At 44.2% G+C, this 21,658-nt stretch overlaps 1 protein-coding gene across 1 annotated transcript; it reads right to left on the reverse strand.

Annotated features, from left to right (window-relative positions):
• Positions 1-4,674: 4,674 nt before the first annotated feature.
• On the reverse strand, positions 4,675-21,587 carry LOC114669154 (endoplasmic reticulum resident protein 29-like). The gene is made up of 3 exons (XM_028825294.2): positions 21,363-21,587; positions 11,975-12,113; positions 4,675-5,601 (listed from the first exon to the last, which is right to left on the reverse strand). The coding sequence occupies exons 1-3, from the start codon at positions 21,495-21,497 to the stop codon at positions 5,099-5,101; spliced, it is 777 nt and encodes a 258-aa protein (XP_028681127.2). The 5' UTR covers positions 21,498-21,587; the 3' UTR covers positions 4,675-5,098.
• Positions 21,588-21,658: the final 71 nt, after the last annotated feature.

Consider the following 21,658-nt stretch of genomic DNA (forward strand, 5'->3'; position numbering starts at 1 on the left):
TTTTAAATAAAGTGGAAACATGAAATATGCAGTTCTGTCCTATGTGTATTGCGTGTGTGTGTGTCTATGATATGTATGACCGTATAAAACAAATCGCGTTAACCGTATATGCTGGTGGTTTGAAATGTGCAGGCTGAGAAGTTTTTTGGACAGCGTATGTTGGTGTGTATGCAGGTACGTATGTGTGCACAGTATGTACTCCTATATCCATTTAAATATTAATATTCTTTATTTAGCAGATGCTAACAAACCATTAAATTCTGAAGTTCAACGCTGTCACTTTTCTGAGCTTGTTTTATCCAGTACAGGGTGACCGGCAGCAGCAACATGAAGTGCACGGCAAGAACACGTCCTGGACGGAGACCCCCGAATGAGCCGGCACCACTTGATCAATTGAGGTAAGGCATGTCTGAGCCTTCAAAGTCTAAATACAGTTACTGCTTGCAGGACCAATGATGGGGTCTTGAAGATGATAAAAAGGGGGAAAAGTGGGTCACGACACAAGAAATGGCGAGGAACACTGAAGGTGGAATCTCACTTTGCCACCGACTTGTAGACAGTGCAGTGGGATTCTTCCAGTAGAGCAAAATTGTATAGTTGAGGATCTGCTGAGCAGTTTTTCATAGCCCACCATGTTTGAAAAAAATGTATAGGCCGAAGCACCAGAAGAGTCAAAAGAGGTAAATATGTTTGCCTCCGATGGTTTCAATGCAGGCCATTCCTAGAACGTGAGACTCTGTGACACTCCTCTTGTTAGACAAGCTGTATGTGATTGATTAAATAGTTTTGAATTGAATGATGGTGTGCTTGGTGCACATTGAACTCCAGTGTATTTTAACAAAGGCTGGATATACACCGCTCAAAAAAAAAAAATGAGGGGAACACCTAACCGTCACAGTCCAACACCAAGTCCATGAAGCCTCAGAGATATTCAACTGTCCAGTTTGGAAGCACAAGCGATTGTGAATCAACTCCACCTGCTGTGGTGCAAATGGCAGTGACAACAGGTGACCTGGAGAGGCAACAGCAGTGGGAATGGTGACCACAGACAGTTGCTCTCTCCTTATCCTTCCTGATGGATTCTTCTCCAGTTTAGTGTTTTGCTAGTATCCTTGTCACTACTGGTAGCATGAGGCACAACCTGCAACCCATTCAGGTAGCACAGGTAGATCAGCTCCTCCAGGATGGCACATCCATATGTGCCATCACAAGAAGGTCTCAAGAGTGTGGAGGAGATAGCAGGAGAACTGGGGCAGTTGTGGGCCAGTCAATGACTTTGTCACCCATGCCTACACACTCTGATCACATGAAGCTGGGAATCGTCTTGAGCCAGGAGGAACCCAGGGCCCACTGCACCACCATGAGGTCTGACAGTGGCTCTGAGGATTTCATCAGGATACTGTTGTCTAGCACAGGGAGGTCTGTGTGGCCCTCCAACGTATTCCTCCCCAGACCATCACTGACCTACCGCCAAACCAGTCATGCTGGATGATGTGGGTGGTAGGCTGCATAACATTCAACATGTCTGTCACATGTGCTCAGTGTGAACCTGCTCTCATCTTTCAAGAGAACGGTGCGCCGATGGCAGAGCTGCCCTGAGCTGCAAGCACAGGGCCAAGAGAGCGTCTGAGTCATCATGCCACTCTCATGAACTCTTGACAGTTTGGTCAGAAATATAGACACCAGGTCATTTTGTAGAGCTCTGGCAGGGCTCCTCCTGTTCCTCCTCGCACAAAGGATACCCTTCCATGGCCCTATCCAGCTCTCCTCATGTAACGGCCCCTCTCCTGGTATCTCCTCGAGACCTTTTTGCGAGGGCACATGTGGAGGAGCTGGACTACCTGTGCAACCTCAATGGGCTGTAGGTGAAACAGTCAGGAAGGATAAATGGTGTGGTCACCATTCCCTTTTTGGGGGGTGTCTTGCTGTTGCCCCTCCAGGTCACCTGTTGTCACAGTCATTTGTACCACAGCAGGTGACGATGATTCCCACTTGCTTGTGCTTCCTAACTAGACAGATGGATATCCCTGAAGCTTCACCGACTTGGTGTTAAACTGTGATGATGAAGTGTGCCCTTCATTTTTTAGAGCAGTTGTATTTGGAGGAAAAGACAACGCCTCACCATTGTGAACAAATCCACCGGTGGCCACATCTGGTTCACAGCTACAATTGAGGGGTATCAGGATTGTCTGTCACAAGCACCAAGCGAGCAGATGGTGCCTCAGACGATTGAGTTGTGACGTTTGAACGTGTGCCGTGGATGGTGTCCCCGCTCCGCCTCCTCGGTCACAGTTTTCTAAGATGCCGCTTCCCAGCACCAGGAGGTCAAGAAGCTGGCATTGGGTCCAGATTGGTGCTTTGGATTTAGCAAGCTTAAATTGTTAATCTGTCAAGAGCTTAACTCTGAAAGCAGATGGCTTAACGCTGATCCGGGCTTCAGAGAGATGATCCTAATGAGAGGCAGAAGACGCCAAAGCCTCTCGTCACTTGCGATTGCTTTACCGTGTGTCATTCTTCTGCTTCTTGCTAGCTTTGTGGGTTTCATTTCAGTACCACCTTCTAGAAGTTGGTATGCCTTCACCGTGTGTACGTTGGTCACCCCACTGCACGCTTACATGGACACCACTGTCTTTCTCCTGTGAGTTCTGCAGGACCAGCTCCAGTTCTTTGGAGTTGCACAAGCGTATAGGAGGAAAACCAAAAACACTGAGTGAAGCAGATTTAGGGATACGTCATCCATTCTGTGGTGTTTTGTGGTTGTTATTGTGCAGCTTCGGGGAAATTAAAATCCAGTTTAGTTCAAATTGCTCCCGCAATGGACCACAGTGCAGGGACCTTCCATTTCTATTTGGATTCTGAAAAGTCAAAAAGGAGAAGGTTGGGTCATTTTAATGTCCTCTTTGAAGGGTGTGGCCCGCTGGCTTTGTGAAATGTCAGCCCAAGACCCCCAACGGCAGTGGTGTTAACGGAACTTTGGGGAACATTGTTTTGAGCCAGCTTCCTTCACAGTGATGTTAAGGAGAAGTTGGCAGCCATACAAAGTCCATCATGTCCGGCAACACCCAGGTATCAAATCCTATGAATTGATCTGGTGAAGCCAAGTTAAAAAGACCACCATGTGCTGTGCGGCGTGACTGGACCCAGCAGGCGGACATTAAAAACTGTTGGTCTGAGCTGGCAGCTGAAAAGAGGAGAGATGTCTACCCTCAGCCAGTCCGCGCTCCAGTGTCAGGAGGGAAGGGGCTTTAATGTGCTCAGTGGTCTGCTCTCCTTAGTCTGGACACTCGGATAAGGGGAACGATGGCAGCAGGAGGAAGAGTAGGTGAAGCTAGAGGGCAGCCTTCTTTTAGGGGTACTTTTTAAATAACAAATACTGAAGCCCAGAGCCTGCTGTGGTAAAAGGTTCTTTGTGTGCTGTTGTCTCCAAAGGGTCCAGCCAGTTGTGGTGTTCGTAATCCGAGAAAGGTTGTGGTCGTTGGATGACAGGTTTGAATACCAGGGTTGGTTTATTTTATTTCTCATCATGTTGATATTTGGTACGCTGTTGTTAATAATTATCCCCGATAATTAGGTCAGCAGACCTGGAGCAATGTTCAAGTTAAGTGCAAAAACAGAGTCGGAGCCGTTCTTGCAGTAATGGGATTTGAACCGACTGCCTCTTCCTCCTCTCTCGAGTTCAGTCAGTGTTTTTAGTTGCTTCTTTTAAAAGTGACTTAGTGTTGAGGTTACATGCACTCCATTGTCGTCCTTCACTCGCCTGTTTGAGCTCAACTCGGCTGACTGTTAAGATTTGAAGTCGGTATAGTGGTGGGATTGCAGACCCTCATCCTTGTCAAGTGACCACCAAAAAAAAAAAAAAAAAAATGCAAGAATCTGGGTTGACGGAGCTGGTCAGTTAGTCTCCAGGATCTGAGGAGTGCCAGATTGAGAGGCCCCAGGCTACTCCGGATACAAACTGACCATCATTGTATGCTTACATTCTAGATATGTCTGGACCATACTGAAATTTTCCTGCAGTTGTTGACAATTTGTACACCACATAAAAACGCTAGGTAGAGTAAAGGTTTTATATTTACCTTGAAGGGTATTTGTGTTTGCAAACAACTATCCAGCTGAACCTGTGAGGTGGTTCTTTGTTTTCTTCTTTGGCTGCTCAGTTAAGAGTTAAGTCTTGCTGTTCAGAAGCTTATAATGCATGAGTATAGAAAGCACCCAAAGAGGCTTGAAACGTGCATACGCACCATACCTCACAGACGCTGAGACGTTGGTGATGAACCTCACAGACGCTGAGACGTTGGTGATGAAACGTGCGTATTTTTACAGACAACATTTTAGAGAAACTGGAAACTGAGGACGCCCTCGATCGAGTAGGAGATGCGGCCAAACCAGCTAAGTGACATCTCACACACATAACAGTTCGCATCACCGAGCGGTTGTTGTAAAGAAGCAAATACGATGTACAGAACGCAGTTTAGTTCCCTTTTGGGCAGAGTGGTTGCTCCGAGGCTTAGGGATCAGCGTGCCAATCGGAAGGTTGCCAGTTTGAATCCCGTAAACGCCTGAAGTGACTCGACTCCATTGGGCCCGAGCTCACCAGAGACAAACGTGAAAACCGTTGAGCTCGGTGGCTTTGGTTCAGTCATCAACGTAACTGTTAGAATTTGCGGTGCTGTGACATACGGAACATGCATTTGTTATTTTGGGGTGTAAAGTTCAGTCATTTATTTATTTTTTTAAAGCATTGTAATTTATTTGAACACTCTGAAAATATTTGGTGCCTCGAGATCAAAGCCCCCCCCCCATATCCCCCAAAGGCATTTTTGTAACAAAGCATCTGAACGTTGAACTGTCATTGACAACATTCACTTGTAAAATAAGATTATTGAAATGCTGTAGGCAACCATGAGAGAGTTGGGGCAGAGCGGGTGGACGTGTGCCATCAAGATTGACATTAGCTGGGGGGCTAATGTTTCATTTTGGTTGAGAATGGTTTTCATTTTGGTATTGTGCCCACCCCAAAGCCCGCGCAGGGGCCCACCGGCTTCACAGTTTGGCTGTAAGACGTTCAGTCAGCGCACGGTGCCCACCGTCTTTGCTGCTAGAGCTCATCTTTCTTGGTGTCTGCCACCTGGAACGAGCTGAGGATATTGAGTCGTTTTTCCAGCTCCTCTTTCTTGGCAGGGCTCATCTTCTCGTTCTCGAGCAGACGGCCGATCCTCTCTGTTTCTTTGCCGGGGAAGCCGTCACCCTGATCCACTATTCTGCTCATGATTTTCACGTACTGCTCTGCCGATGACCGCTGGTCGCCTGTCACCTGGGTCAGCTCCGCCTGGGCTCTTGCCAGCACAGCTTGCTTGTCCTCCGGGTTAGAGGAGGTCAACATGGCAGCGGCCAGCTGATCAAAAGCCTGTAAGCAGCCGGCCAGGCCAATCCACACTCCCTGCTGCCGAAGCCACCTCTGGATGCTGTCCACTTTGACCGGGCCTGTGTAGGGCACGGGGTGCTCCAGGTCACCATTACTGAACAGCAGGAATATGGGATAGTTGTCTTTGTCCACATTGTACTTCTCTCCCAGATCAAAGTTCTCCTTTTCGCCGTACTCTGGAACAGAAAAAGCACAAAAATCATTCAAGTGGAGTGGCAAAGGTTGTGACCTCCAAACTTGTCTTTGAGTGTCAAAAGAATGACAGTCACCAACCCCTTGGGATATTCAGGGCCGCCTTACCTTCTGCAAAAACAAGAATTCAACAATAACGTGAAGTCTCATCCCAGTAAGGATTTGTGTGAATTGGATGGACATGTCCCAAAGGAAGACAGGACAGCCTGAAGAAGAAGAGAGTGACCAGCGAGACCCTTAGGATGGCACCAAGCTGGGGCTCGTCACTGGTAGAAACCCCCCGCCTCTGCGGTGTTCAGATAGCACTTATCAGCTAGAGCAGCTCTTCAGCATGACAGAAAGTCAGACGGGCGGGCAGGCTTGTGAGCCCCTTGCATGTCGTCTGTGTGTTTGTTTGGATGCACTGTGGGCACATGGGACTCGACACGGCCGAAGTGTTCCTCTATTAGATTGTGCTCTTAGTTTATAAAATACTACATTTTACATGTGATCACTAAACTAAGTTTGTATAACATTGTAGGGATGGCACACTAGCAGAATTTTATTCTCTATTTGATACCCCATTTAACTTTATTTTAAGTGCCTCCATAATTCAAGTGGATAATACTGTGCCTTATTCTGTAATAGAATACAAAATATATAAACACTAAAAGTAGCTGCAGCTTTAAAAATAGGAACCCAACTATCATTTACATGAACAAGTACTGGCGTTCATAAAAATCAAAATACAATGCAGGGCTTGAACTTGGGTGCGTGACAGACACTGGGATTCTTCCAAATGGGGGGAATTGAATAATCTTGGGGGTTTCATCATAGGGTTTATAAAGGGCCAGCTGTGCTAGCCATCTAAGACGGGCTGAAATCTAAGTAGCCCACGTAGACCTCAGCGTTAACATGTGCAGTGTACCGCTAACTGGAAATGTATCTTGTAATGTGTGAAGGAATAAAATGCATTAGATCTGTCATTCCAACAGAGGGTGCATCACAAACATTTGTCGTCATAAAAATGCATTGTATACTCACAGCAGGCACAAAGCTATTTCTGAACTAAGCCCATAATAGGATGCCAGTAGCAATAATGAAAATCTGTGTGTGTGTGTGTGTGTGCGCGCGCTCGCGTGTTTCTGCTTTTTTATTTTTATTATAATACTAGCCATCCCCCACAGCCCCATCCACGTTGTAGTGAAACAGGACAACTTTAAAAATCAATAAACGGGTACCACTGACTAAGCGGAGGCAAGGTACACTCCAACATGTGGCGAATGGTAGAGCAACTTCGACAGAGGCTGGCGCGTGAGTGCCCGGCTCCCCACTCCTGACATCACACATCCCCCTCCCCTCGGGCCACATCCTCTGTCTCTGATTAGCGTTAATATATCGCCACTGCAAGAGAACTCTTGATAAATAGCGAGCTGAGAGAAGTTGCAAAATCAACCGGAATGTTCAAGCTAATTATAGAAAAAAACCCGATCTAAATCTGTTAAGTAGTGAAAAGCGGGCAGACAGACGGACATTTTATATATGCACTGTCTGTGTAAGCCTGTGCTGGGCTTTGAAATCGTCAAGAAAAAAAATTGAAATGTAGAGATGTCAGGTAATTGAAAGGAACGACTCTGGGCGTCCCTCTCATATGAGGATTTGTTTTGCCGACGTGTTCACAATCGCTTGTGTATTAGCGGCGGGAAGAGAAGTAAAAGGGATACCGTTTTGCCGATGTTAGCGGCTAAGCTTCTACTGAGGTTTCATTTTGCTGACAGTATCGCCTCGCTTGTGGTGTTATCGGCTAAGCGAGTTTTCCGTTTCCTCCCAGGCAGAGCCCTTACCCCGTCTCCACTTCTCACTTCCGGGCCGGACAGACACACACACACACTTCCATGCGTAGACAATTAATGTATAAGATAGAGAAGGACAATTCCCACAATTCTCCTGCCTCACATACAAAGCATTTTCAGGTGTGGTGTTTTTCAGCACGTGTGAACGTGGGTGCTGTTTGATCAGCACTGTGAGACATTTTCACATGTACTGTTTGTTCTCCGCTCTCCAGGTTCCTTGCAGTCCTCCGTCAATGTGGTGCCGACGTTCACTCTCCACTGCCATTAGTGTAACAAAGCTGGTACTGGAACGTTTTCAAAGTTTTGGTGTTGACTTGCTACTGAGGTATCGGCTCTTACAACTCCGTACACAATGTAGTGTTGTGTGTTGGCACGACAGCCAGCAGCACAACACGCATGTTGGTGCCTAATGCAGCTGTGGCTGAGTGAAACGTACAGTCACGTCAAACAAGACGGCTGGCTTCTAATTCAGTCGAGACTCCAGCTGCAGACCTCCAGGGCTCCACTCGAGAGGTCATCACTTGATGTTATACGTCAGTGGTAACCTATGGTTAAGATTAGGGGGCCATCTGACTCAAGTCAGGTAAACCTGCAATCTGATTGGCTGTCCAGTGGAGCTCCTGAATCGCGTCCATCTTCTAATTATCTGCACAAAGCAAAGTCGGTGACAATGAAATGGAGACGTCTGGAGCGCTCGCTGCGGCTGTTTAGACATTTCCACTGAGTCATTCTGGGAGAGCTGATTCAACGGCTCTGGGGCGCCTGGTTACGTTTTCTGTGCTTTTGTTTCAGATGAAGACTGGACTCCTTCATGTGCGTCTTTTTGAAGAATCCTTGGGTCCCACTGGTTTGACTTTGTGTTGCTCATGGAGTCCCGAATGAGGCACATGACCTGCATTGTGAGGGGGCATCGGTTACGGCACTACGGCCATGTGGCGCCATTACCCGAGGGTGATCCGGCTTATTGTTGAGGCTAAGGGGACGCCCACCTAACACCTGGCAGCGGCTGGTGGATGGGTGGGACTGGACTGTGCATCTGCATATGTTGCCAACCAGGATCCCAACCTGTTTAGTCGTGTGGTGGGTGCAGCAACACGCTGTACCAGTACATGCCCCCCCCCCAACCCGACCTGCCCATTTGTTTCTAACTATTTATATTTTTATATGGCTAGTGCTGCTCTCACGTGGGTCCAACATCTTGGATCCAGCAGCTGTCCTTATCTATTCAGTCTTGTCTGTCTTAGTTTTTCCTCCCATGTCCCCAAAGATCGCACGGGTTGGCCATGTGTCTGCAGATGTGGGTCCTCCTGTCTGGGACCGTCAGCTGCATTTGGCTGCCCTGTGCCCTTGAATTGGATTAAGCGGCTTTGAGAATGTGTGTGTGAATGAGCGGTCGTTACTTGATAAAGAGCTGCAGGGCAAAGTCTCAGCCTAGGAAAATAAAAACAAAATGAAGGAACAATTAATTATTCTGAGTACAGAACAGCTGACACTTTCTCCCTGTTCCCTGTTTATGACAAGGAGATGATAATAATAAACAAAAAAAAAAGAGAACTGTGCCATAGCAGTCACTACAGTAAAACGTTCTCTTCCTCTTTTTAATCTAGAGATAAGAGTGCAGACGCGAAAAGATCATAAAACAAAGTCGTCTCTCACTTTCTGTGGATCTGAGGCCCACTCAGGAGGACGTGTTCTCTCTCTGTGTGTGACAAGATTTATCTAAACAGTGTCCCCAAGCTCTCTTATATTCCGGAAAAGCCAAATTAGATGCCATTTAGTATTTGTAACCATGCGGATGTACAGTTTGTATTTGTAATGGGCCACTTTGGGATTGCTAAAATATAAAGTGCAATATAAATAAAATTTATTATTATTATTATTATTATTTTCCACCAGTGTTGTTTGCTGATTGTTAATTCCTTTTCAATCCCTTAAAGGCCAGTGTGATCAGCAAGAAGAATAAAGAGACGCACGGAGGAACGTCATGTTTAGTAGGCAGGGCAGATCTGTGACTGTCACTAATATTTAAAGACTTGAGGTAAGAAAGAAAAAAAAAATTGGACAAACCCACGTTAGTATTTTTAATTGTTAGCATTCTGGAGCTGGACAAGTGAAGTGTGGGCCTTGGTGAATCCTTCCCAGGCCATCCTCCATGAAAGAAGCGAGCAGAGAAAATGAGATTACTCGGCCCCCTTCTGTGAGGAAGCTGCCAGGTTTCTGTCTTGTCTTCAGATGCACACGGCTTGTTAATTAGGGTTGGGGGTCTTGTGTGTTTTAAAAGCAAAGGGCTGTGCTCCACTATGGCGGAGTGGTGGCTCTGAGGCTAAGGAGCTGCGCTGGTATCCCGAAGGTTGCCAGTTTGAATCCCCGTCAATGCCAAAAAGGCCACTGCTCTGCTGGGCCCTTGAGCAAGGCCCTTAACCTGTAATTGCTCCAGGGGCGCTGTACAATGGCTGACCCTGTGCTCTGACCCCAAGGGGTATGCGAAAACTACCAAATTCCTAATACAAGAAATTGTATAAGGCGAAATAAAGAACAAAAACAAAAAAAACTGGTCACAAATAGGATTACGTGTGGCGGACGTGCTTTCATTTGGCTTTATACTTGAGAGATGTCCAAGCTTACTTACTGACTTTGTTTCACTGAGTGTTTGAACTCCATAATGGTAAAGGAAGGAGCTGGCATAGTGGAGACTTTTACACCTGAAAGACTTAAAACGGAAATGGCGTACATTTTAAAATGACATCATATGAGAGTACGTTACATAGAGAACTTAGAAACTCAAAGAAACCGAACAAGAAAGAAACGTCTTCCCTTCTGTGTTATCAATCTCTTTATTTTTGTGTAAACCGTCTTGCTTTGGATTTTCACTCAAACTGTTAAAATAGACATCTGAACTCTAGAATCCTCTGCATACGTGTCCACGAGTCACGCTCCTTTTCCCGGACCCCTTTTAGAAAGCAGAAGCTGCAGAAGTTTTGGAAAGCAGACAATTGTGGCCACAGTTATAACAATGAGAAAGTAATTTTGAAAGTTCAGGGAATCCCCAACAACTGGGGGTGGACAGATAAAATAGTTGGGGTTACAAATCACCAATCTAGACTCTAACCGTAAAGTTAAAAAAAGGACTGTAATATTGAACACTCCTAAACCTACTTAATACAGCAGGGGTCTCCAAGCCTTTCCCCCCCCCCCCGAGAGCTACTTTTACAAAATGAAAATGGCCGAGAGCTCCTCCAGTTTTCTATCGTTTCTTCTCATCGCTCATTTCAACCCAAACAAACTGAATAAGCTCGTTTTGCCTGAACATTTACAAAATGTCGGTGTCCACAACTCACATTATGCATTAAAACAAGAGTTCCCAAAGTGGTCGATATTGACCCCCTGGGGTCGATTTGAACTTTCTAGGGGTCGATAGTTTCAATGAAAAAATTTGGGAGTCAACAACAGCAAAAATAGACCCCCTTACTACTGCTATTTGTTTGTTACTTCAAAATATCTATGATTCCAATAGGTACCTAATTAAGAAGTAAAATCGTTTAAAAAAAACACATTACATACCAAATATGCAAACGAAAAGGTAAAATGTGTCATTAAAAGAGTCACACGTAAGAATGCATGAAAATACATGTAGCACAAACATGTCTGTTCATTGTCTTATCGAACATATCAAAGCAAGTGCGGATATGAAAAACCATTGCATGTAATTAGGGGGTCGACGGTTTTAAAAGTTTTTGGTAAAGGGGTCTGCGGCTGAAAAAAGTTTGGGAACTCTTGCATTAAAACATCACAAAAAATATTTAGTTCACCTGCAAGTGCACTAAAACAAAACAATGCAATTCCAAATCCACAGATCTGACTTCTTCATTTGTCATTTTGTCACATGTCACTGTGTCACTTTATTCACAGGTCCAGTCACATGTGTGATGTGTTTTTGTAGTTAGTCAGATGGCTGGCACTGAGGTGTACGGTGGAGTGGAGCCACTGAGGTTCACTCTTCTGGAGTCATTTCAGTGTTGGTCTGTCAGTCTTGTTCTGAACTTTGACTTCATGACAGTCATGTCAGACTCACAGAGGTATGGAGACCCAAACAAAGCAGACATTTTCAGAGCCCATTGGTGAAGGTTCTTCTAGTTATCTCGCTCTACTAAGCTCCAGAAATGCTGTTGAGACACTAACTGCACATTAGTTTGAAGGTTTACTAATATATAAAATCTAACATCTGCCTGTATGTCTGTCCGCTTTTCACAAGATAACTACTTCACGGATTTAGATTGAGTTTTTTTCTAGAATTTTCTTAAACATTCCGGTTGATTTCACGACTTCTCTCATCGCGCTATGTATCAGAGTTCGGTTGTGGTACAAATGTATTCGCGCTTATCCGAGAGAAAGGCTGTGGGCCCGAGGGGAGGGGGAAGTGTGACGTCAGGAGTGAGGAGTCGGGTGGGACCCTCCTCACTGTCCTGTCTCATTACTATGTGGGCGGGGCAGCGGGGATGGCTCATATAAAATAGAAGAACCTTACCTGATATGCCAACTTCTGCCAAAACAAAATCTGGGCCAGAGGCCGAACTGGCCGCAAGCGTCTTAAACTCGTCGTGCTTTTCTCCGTATGGATACTGAGTATCGAATCTCACCAGCACAAATTTCTGATTGGAAATGACCTTTGAAATAAAAAGACAAATTAAGATAGCATTAGCATTTTAAAATACTGCTAATTTGCACGCTTTTCATTAATTTCCTAAACCAGAAATTGGAAGCAAGTTGTTGTCTGTGGGCAATATTTAAATAGAAATGGTTTATGGGCACATCTCTATGGCGTCTATCTATCTATCTATCTATCTATCTATCTATCTATCTATCTATCTATCTATCTATGTAATGTCTATGTTCTATACAATTTGGTATGAGATTCATAACAGCAGTGTTAATGCATTATGATGTGCCTTCTTTTGTAGTTACAGACACTTAACCTTTTATTAGTATGGAGTAGCTGTGCCACCCGTCAGATGAGTTGAAATCTAAGTAATCTACACAGACCTCAGCGATAATATTTACAGTGCAACATCCATTAAAATGTACAGTATTACTGCATGCTGTATTAAAATGAATTGCATTTGTCATTGCAACAGGTGGTGCATCACAAACATCTGTAGTAATAAAATGCATTACTACAAATGTGTGTGCAATGTGTATGTCTCTGTTATATGCCATTTGGTGTGGGCTTTGTAAAAACAGTGTTAATGTGTGTGAGGCACTATCTGTAAGAAAGATAGCAACTGGATGGACACACAGCAACATGGACACTTTACCTTTTAATATCTGTGCTACCTTTCTAAGATGGGTTGAAGTGTTAAGTATTCAGCGTAGACCTCAGTGTTAACGTCACCAGTGCAATGCATATGTCTCTGTTAAATGTCATCATCGAATCTGTAAAAGCACTACTAATGCTTGTGATGCGCCACCTAATGGAATGACAAATGCATTTTATTGCAAAAACTGTTGATGTGCCATCTGTTGGAATGACATGCGTTTTATTGCAAAAACTGTTAATGTGCCATCTGTTGGAATGACAAATGCAATTCATTTTATTACTAAAAATACTTGTGATGGGCCATCTGTTGGAATGACAAATGCGTGTTATTGCAAAATCTGTTGATGTGCCATCTGTTGGAATGACAAATGCGTGTTATTGCAAAATCTGTTGATGTGCCATCTGTTGGAATGAAAAATGCGCTTTATTGCAAAATCTGTTGATGTGCCATCTGTTGGAATGACAAATGCGTGTTATTGCAAAATCTGTTGATGTGCCATCTGTTGGAATGACATGCGTTTTATTGCAAAAACTGTTGATGTGCCATCTGTTGGAATGACAAATGCAATTCATTTTATTACTAAAAATACTTGTGATGGGCCATCTGTTGGAATGACAAATGCGTGTTATTGCAAAATCTGTTGATGTGCCATCTGTTGGAATGACAAATGCGTTTTATTGCAAAATCTGTTGATGTGCCATCTGTTGGAATGACAAATGTGCTTTATTGCAAAATCTGTTGATGTGCCATCTGTTGGAATGACAAATGCAATTCATTTTATTACTAAAAATACTTGTGATGGGCCGTCTTTGGCAATGACTGAGACACAGCAACTAGACGGACACACAGACACATATCCTTTTTCTACACTGCAGATGTGCCCAGTCCCCTTTCTGAGGCTGCGCTGTCAGGTTAGAAGCTTGATGATTGACGATTTGTTTCCAGGGTGTATGACAGCAGATGAGCACTGAAGTGACACGGGAGAGTTTAAAATGGAGGTGCCAGGTCAGGTGAGTGTGCTATGGTATGTGTGGCGGCCCAAACTGGAGGACTGAGAGTGCTGAACCTTTACCAGGGCAGGTACGTAGGTGCCCAGCCATGTTGGCTTATAGTGAACTTGGAACTGGGAGGAAGTGTGGTGAAGATTCCGGAACATTCCAAGGTGCCCGGTTTGCAGGTGCCTCAAAGGTGACGCTTCTTGAATGCTAGTCTAGACACCTTGCTGAAAGTGGAGGTGGTTATTCTGCGAGGTGAAGAGCCGGTTCATCCATGTTAGCAAAGTTGCTTTTGCGGGTTGGCGCCTTGAGGAGCTGAGGAGTCTTATTTTTATCGGTGAGCCAGGCTTGTTTGTAATCTGTGTAATAAGTAATCGATCTGTTTAATCCTCAACTGGAGAAAAGCGAAAGAGGGAGCGGTTACTTGGCTCAGCAGGCCCAGTTGCTCATTTACCGACGGGCCTGAAACAAACAAATTTTAATTTTACAAAACAGAAAAGAGGACTTGGGCTTTCACTCCGTGCAGAATAAACACGGTGCGTTTAGTGATACTGTCAGATTGCCAGCAAAGGAAACAAACCAAAAGTGATTTGCTAATTCTAAGGATTTAGGGGAGCAGCTGATTTTTATTTGTTATATGAAAGTCAAATCTCGTTGTGTGGTCTCGTGTACACGTCTCCTCAATCCCAACACTTCATTTAACAGCAGGTTCGGAGTATGGAGTATGAGCGGAATAACACCTACACTGCAGCTTATAATTTAGAAGCCAGTAGCAATTTATAATACAATTCACTTGCAGATTTATTAACATGTATACTTTGTCTTTAAAGTAAGCATTTGGATAAAATAATTAGAATTACGTGGAAACAAAAGGAGTCTTTAATTTGAAGATTATTGCATCACCCATGCCACGTAGTACAACATGCTCTTCCTCTACCAAGCACTGCAAATAAACATTAAATAAGGTGGCATAGCCAATCCCCCCCCCCCCCCCCCCCCTTATGTATTCCCGATTTGGTTGCAATGCCAGTAGGGCAGCAGCGCCTTGCAGAGACCGATCATTAAACAGGCAAATGTGACGACTGCCAGCGCTTAATGGGCCTGTCCTGAACTAGAATGCAGCCAGCCCAAACTAACCTCAAGCGCAAGACGTGCCTGCCAACATCTCGTCCTTATTGTGCAATATCTTTGGCTTTAGTTTGATGCCATTTAGGGTGAATAATCGCGTTTCAGCTTCTGGTAGGTCTGAGATGTGTTACTGGTAGGATGAGCTCAGTGTAAAGGAAAAAATGCGATTTATGACAAAAAAAAAATGCAATGCCACTGAGCAAAGTGTGAAAAACTAATGACGGCATTGTCAAGGAAAGAACAGGCAGACGTGGCCAAACCACAGCAACGTTCTGCTGTTGAACATGACACCCCAGTCGGTATGAATACAATTTGAGGCCGCTGCTTCCCCATCCTGCTTTTTCTAATCGTATCGCTAGGATGTTTGAAAATGGGAGACGTTTACACAAGACGGGAGACAGCGGCTGGTGTGCTGGAGTGGAGTTTGTATATTTAGAGGCAGCAGGACGCCCAGATTGCAATCGGTTTATACTAACAATTCAAACACAAAGGTCAGATGGCCGACTAGTGAAGCAGAAGGACAGAAGCTTTGCCCCCCAACTCGGTAGTTCACATCTAATTAGAAGAGAAGTCTTTTGTATTGTGTGATGGGCTGGATTAGTTCACCACAGTAGTGCTCCTCGCATTTTGCCCAGAGCTGATAACTGGTGACTTTTAAAGCACTTTCTGACATTAATTTAACTCCAACTACTGCAACTCTCCATTCGTGGAATCCGACATCCTCTTTGCGTGTAGTTTGTGTTCTAGCAATTTACAAAGGTGTGCTGCCCCATTTGTAATGCACAGTGCTCTAGTTGCTTTCGTGTTTGTTTGTTTTTAATAATTACTAGCTGTCCCCCGCCGCTCCGCCTGTGTAATTGTGAAACAGGACAAACGTTAAAAATTAATAAAAAAGGTAATTTGTATTCAGAACAATTTCGCATATATACGAGCGCCTGTTGATATACAATATTTTGGGTTTTGCTATCAGTGGCGAGCACATATAGGCTTCCTGGGGAACTAACTCGGGAGAAAGCGATGTAAAACTTCACCGGGAGCTGTAAACTCCTGAATTGTCGCGATTAGAGGAATGCGAGGGTTAAAAACCCCTCTGGCCAATGCCACATCAGAGCGGCTCGAACGGTGGCGCGCGCGGGAGTGAGGAGGGCCCCGCCCACTTCCTCCTGCCTCGGATTCGCGCGAAAAAATCGACACCGCAAGCGGACTATGAAATTTAGCGCGATGACAGAAGTCGCAAAATCATCCGGACTGTTCCAGCAAATTAAAGAAAAATAAAACCCGATCTAAATCCTGAATCTAAAATCGAATGTGAATTTGCCCTTGTGATTAATAAAGTATCTCTATCTACCTATCTAAATCCGTTTAAGTAGTTCTTTCGTGAAAAACGGACAGACAGACGAGCGCACGTTGTATAGAATGGCGAAAATTGGACGTCAATGTATGAAACGATTAATATGGCACACATTTCCTAGGCATTCTATCAGGGCCGGATTTATATGAAAAGAGGCCCTAGGCTATTCCACTTATGAGGCCCTTTCACCTTCCATTTTTAAGTTTGTAAATTACATGAGAGATAATAAAATACGTAATACGCGTTGATCTTAACCAATACATTTTTTATGTTTGTTTATTAGTCATATGCGTAGAATTTCTCCTTATTTTCGGTTCAGTGTTTTAGTGTTCACTGTTTTTAGAATAGTGTAATTTTAATTTTGCTAACAATTTGAATGTAGGCCCCTCTTGATCTTGAGGCCCTAGGCTGAAGCCTAGTTAGCCTATAGGAAAATCCGGCCCTGCATTCTATGCAATGCCAAAAGACAAACCAGCGAAGTATAAAATACTCCCGCTAATGACGACGTTTCTAATGTCATGTGGCAAGGCATTATTATTTTTTTTTTTTTCAGTAATAAAGTTCTGTATTTTCTTTTCATTTATGTATTTTTAATGAAGGCCTTTTCATGACTCTCTTCAAGTTTTTCTTTTTTGTGAGAGAGACAAGTGCAATTTAAAATAAAACTCATTCCTTGTTGCAACAAGTAGGCCCATATTTTATTTTCTCGTTTTCCTATACCTTAATGAGTATTTCTTTCATTTTCATATACGTCTTTTCAATAAAAGCCTTTTCATGACTTTGCCTAAATAGCATTTGTCATTCTATATAATGCCTAGGGAAAGTATATATAATATTAAAATAATTCTGATATTTCATACTTTGCCCAAAAACAACAGGCATTCTATACATTGCCGGTAGCGGTTGTTTAGCCACTCAAGGCGCTATACATAGACAGAGGGGGACACTTCGTCCAGCAGCATCCAACTGGATGATGAGATGGCAGCCATTTTTTGCTCCAGTATGCTCACCACACATTAACAGTTAGGTGGTGAGAGACAGATGGTCAGTTAGAGCTATTAGCTGGTGAACTTTAGCCAATTTGAGACAGGGGATGATTAGGGGGCCATGATGGGCAATTTGGTCAGGACATGGGGACTCGCCCAACACCTGATGATCTTCTATGACCACAGAAGAATCAGGACCTCGGTTTTACATCTCATTTCAAGGACGGACTCATTTTTACGACACAGTGTCCCTGTCACTACACCACAGAGTAGGTGCCCGCTATTGGTCTCCCCAACATCTCTTCGAGGAGCAACCTGAGCTTTTCATAGATGGATTAAGTGAGAACTTTAGGTGGCCTGCCGGGCCTGACCACGCGTAGCTGCAGGTGGATGACCTGTTTTGAAGTGCAGTGGTGTGTTGCTTTCTGAAATTTTCTGACAGCAGCAAGTCAAGCTATACGGTCAATGCCAGACACACCTGAGACCCCTTCAATCCACAGCCTCTAGGATGCATACAGTTGAATGGGAAGTGTGGTCTCTCACTTTATTTTTGCAAGGGACATTCAACAAATGCTTCTGATATTTTCCAGTTAAAACTGTTATGGGGATTCAACCTTATGATAATCAGTCATTTTGTAGTGCACTTCATCCTGAACAGGGTGGTGGGGGGGGTCTATCTCAGCTGGCACAGGGAGTAAAGCAGAAACCAATCCTGGATAGGACAGGACGACAGCCCATCAGAGGACAAACTCTCATAAACACACATAACCAGTCACACCGGAGGGGCCAGTTTAGCAGCGCCAGTCTACCAAACCTGCATGTCTTTGGATTGGGGGAGGAAGCCCAGAACGTTCAGACTCCATGCATGCAATGAGGACCTGAGATGTGAACCCTTTTGTCCTTACTGTGAGGCCGCAGCATTACCCTGTACCACCGTGCCACCCCCTCTCCGGAACTAGTTAAAAAATAAAACCGCTCCAGCTCCCACCCAATGTTGGAATGTGTGAACAACTCCTCTTCCCCATAGGGCTACTCAGGTATCAATGGATGGAAATTCAAACCCAGGCAGCAGCCATTTATGGGATTGCTGCTTTGTGTCCTCCTGTGGTGTTAAGACTGAAATAATGAGTTTTACGGTGGTGGGTTGTCGGTTTTTAATCAACTTTGTCACTTTTCTTTTGTAAACCTTATTGATCCCTTGCAGGGACTGGGGTGTATCTTAGAAAAAATTGGGCACGAGGCAGGAAGAGGGTCATGGAGGACCAACCCCTGGAGAAGGTGCTAGTCCACCACAGGCCTCATTCACTGACTTACCCGAAGAGGGAGACCAGAGGCGCATACTCTGCATGGGCAGATCCCGTGCTGGGCTCCTCACTGTGCCACCTTCACGAGTTTGTTGCCAGCTAGAATTTCAAAACACAGCAGACCATGTACTACTAGAGCAGTGGCACACGGTGACCATCAATGCCAACTGCTGCGGAAATCAGACCTCTAGACGCGAGAGACTGAAATGATGTCTCGTTTGATAAGGTCAGTGCTGGGAGACCCCCGTGGCTGCGGGTTTTTATACCAACCAGTTTCTCAAGCGGTCAGGCGTTGTTACCTTTAATTCATCTCCATGTTTAATTAGCTTATCAGTTGAGCAGCACCAGATAGGAGTGAGTGTAGCAGGGCTGCATTAGTGGACATCTGCAGATATTAAATTATCACCACGCTGGAATGGAAAGAAGGCAAAAGACGCAGTTGCTCTCTTTTTTTTATCATGGACATAACCTTCATTGTGTTTTTGTTTTTCTTTGTAGTGGCATAAGAAGACATACTTGTATATTTTCTACATCTTTATTGTTATTGTTTTAAATCATTTTTTCTGTGAAGTTTGCTTTCTTAATGGTATCTGAGCACAGATAGATGAGCAGAGCAGACGCCGGAGCAAATGGCTCTGAAAGATGCAACTACTTCACTTGTGTGTTCGTTATTAGTACGTTTATTGTCTATATAAGCATAACTTTAAAATATTTAAAAGGAAAAAACACAAATTCTTGCTCCATTCAAAAAAAAAAATAAGAGCATAACCAGTTTGTAATGTCTGGTTGGATACAAAACCAGAGAAAGTGGGATTTTCCCAGTGTCTTTAATGCCATTTTGTCTCATTGTCTGGGTAAAAAGCTCAAGGCTGGGTATCTAGAAGCCCCCCCATGCTCTTCTAAATCATGGACTACCCAGCTACCAGAAAACAGGGTAAGAAATTTAGGGTGTGTGTCGCTTGGGTGCCGCACCTCAGGGAATTCTTCTGTCTTCCTGCCTGTTCACTTTCCACACAAAGGACTTCCAGTATCATACCAGCGCTTGCCACCTCAGGTGAATATCAAGATGAGTCCTCCATCGCAGGCTGCATTAATAATGGAGTACAGGAGGGGCATGTTGGGCAAGGCGAAACATTTAAGGCTCAACGTCAGCAAAACCATAGAGCTGGTAGAGGACGTCCAATGTGCCACAGGGCCTCTGCAACCAGTCGCCATTTAGGCAGAGAGAAGAGTGTGGTGCGGAGCAACGGCTACCTGGGGAGTGACACAACACAGCCATGTCGCACAAGAGGGGCCAGAGCTTAATGCGCAGCCAGCTTCTAGAAATGCTTTACCCGTCCATAGTAACCAATGTGTTGTTTTATGCTGTGGTCTGCTGGGGATGCAACTGGAGTTCAAAAGACGTAAAATGACCTCAACCACCTTACCAGGAATATCTGCTCCATTATTAGGCCAACCATGGACACACTGGAAGGGGTTTTGGAAAAAGGGGATAGTAGTGAAATTGAGCACCACTATCAAAAATTTCCTCCAGTACCTGCTGCCCTGGACCACTTTTATCCACAGGCTCATTCCACCATGGTATGTTTAAAAAGTGCATCGTAGGGCCTTTTCTGACCGCTGCTTTCATGTACAGTAATTATAATGGCTTCCTTGTGATGGCCCAGACTAAATGCTTTATACTCTTAAAGCTCACTTGTATAATTTTGCTATTTCTGTTTAATACTTATTTAGTGATTGATTGTATTATTTATATGCCCAGACTAAATGCTTTATACTCTTAAAGCTCACTTGTATAATTTTGCTATTTCTGTTTAATACTTATTTAGTGATTGATTGTATTATTTATATGCCCAGACTAAATGCTTTATACTCTTAAAGCTCACTTGTATAATTTTGCTATTTCTGTTTAATACTTATTTAGTGATTGATTGTATTATTTATACTGTGAGTCTGTATCTTTATTTTTTCATGTTTCTGTTGCTTTATATTTTTTCTGTTTAATACTTATTTAGTGATTGATTGTATTATTTATACTATGAGTCTGTATCTTTATTTTTTCATGTTTCTGTTGCTTTATATTTCTCCTTGCGATTACTCAAATTTATCTAAACTACATAACGAGTTAGTTTATATGGGGTCTCTGGGTCTGAATGTGAGTACCTCGGGATTAGATTATTAAACGACACCGAAGTACAAAGCTCAATGAACGATTTTAAGTGTGAGCAGCCACTTTATCCGATTCTGAAACCGCGAGCGAACGGGCGGCAGGTGCAATGAATGAAAGTCGAGTCTGCGCACTGGCGCCTTCCAGCGCCACATGGTCTCGCGCGATTGGCTAGTCCACACTCCGTAAATACGCTTCGTCGTATTATTGGTTGAGGCGGAAAGTCGGAAAGCAATAAAGGAAATAAGAAATGTTAAAAACCACAAGCCTTAAAATCTATTACCAAGTTGCATATTCACTGTAGGACTTTAACGTTTTTGCCCTTTATTTTCTGATTTCACTGTGACGATCAACGCTTTGTAAACCGCGGGCTCTTGACGGGGTTCTGAAACGTTATTTAGAGGAAAATAAGGAAGGCGTCGATAAAACACAGTAACATGATACTGGAATCACAAAACACATTAAAAAATCAACGCGGATTACGTGAAAGTATATAATAATATAAACATCTAGCACAACGCCAGCAAAACGAATAACAAAAGCGGATCACGCTACACATCTTCAAACGATTGTGTCTGCCGGGGCTCTTCCTAGTAGTGCGGATGACAGCTGCTGACTTAACGGTTACCGTCTCACAACCTACAAAAGTAGCAAAAAGCACCGTTACCTTTTGGAAAGTTATTGAGTCCAGAGGGAGGGCACCTTTAGTGTGCAGGGCACAGGTGTGAGGCAAGGAGATGAAAGCGATGACTACGGCGATTACACCGTAAATCCCGAAGGAGAGGACGCGTGCGGCATTCATGTTTGTGCGTGGAGCAGACTGGCTGTCACATCGAAGAGGATGCGCGACTTGGCGCGAGGTTCTTGCGCGAGCTCGGAAGCATTGGCGGCCGCCGCCCGGAGAACTGTGGGTAATGCGCGTGGCCGACCACAGTCAGGCAGACGCTTCTCGAAGTGGACGTT

This window comes from Erpetoichthys calabaricus, chromosome 18 (assembly GCF_900747795.2).
Source record: "Erpetoichthys calabaricus chromosome 18, fErpCal1.3, whole genome shotgun sequence".
Taxonomy (NCBI): Eukaryota; Metazoa; Chordata; class Cladistia; order Polypteriformes; family Polypteridae; genus Erpetoichthys; species Erpetoichthys calabaricus.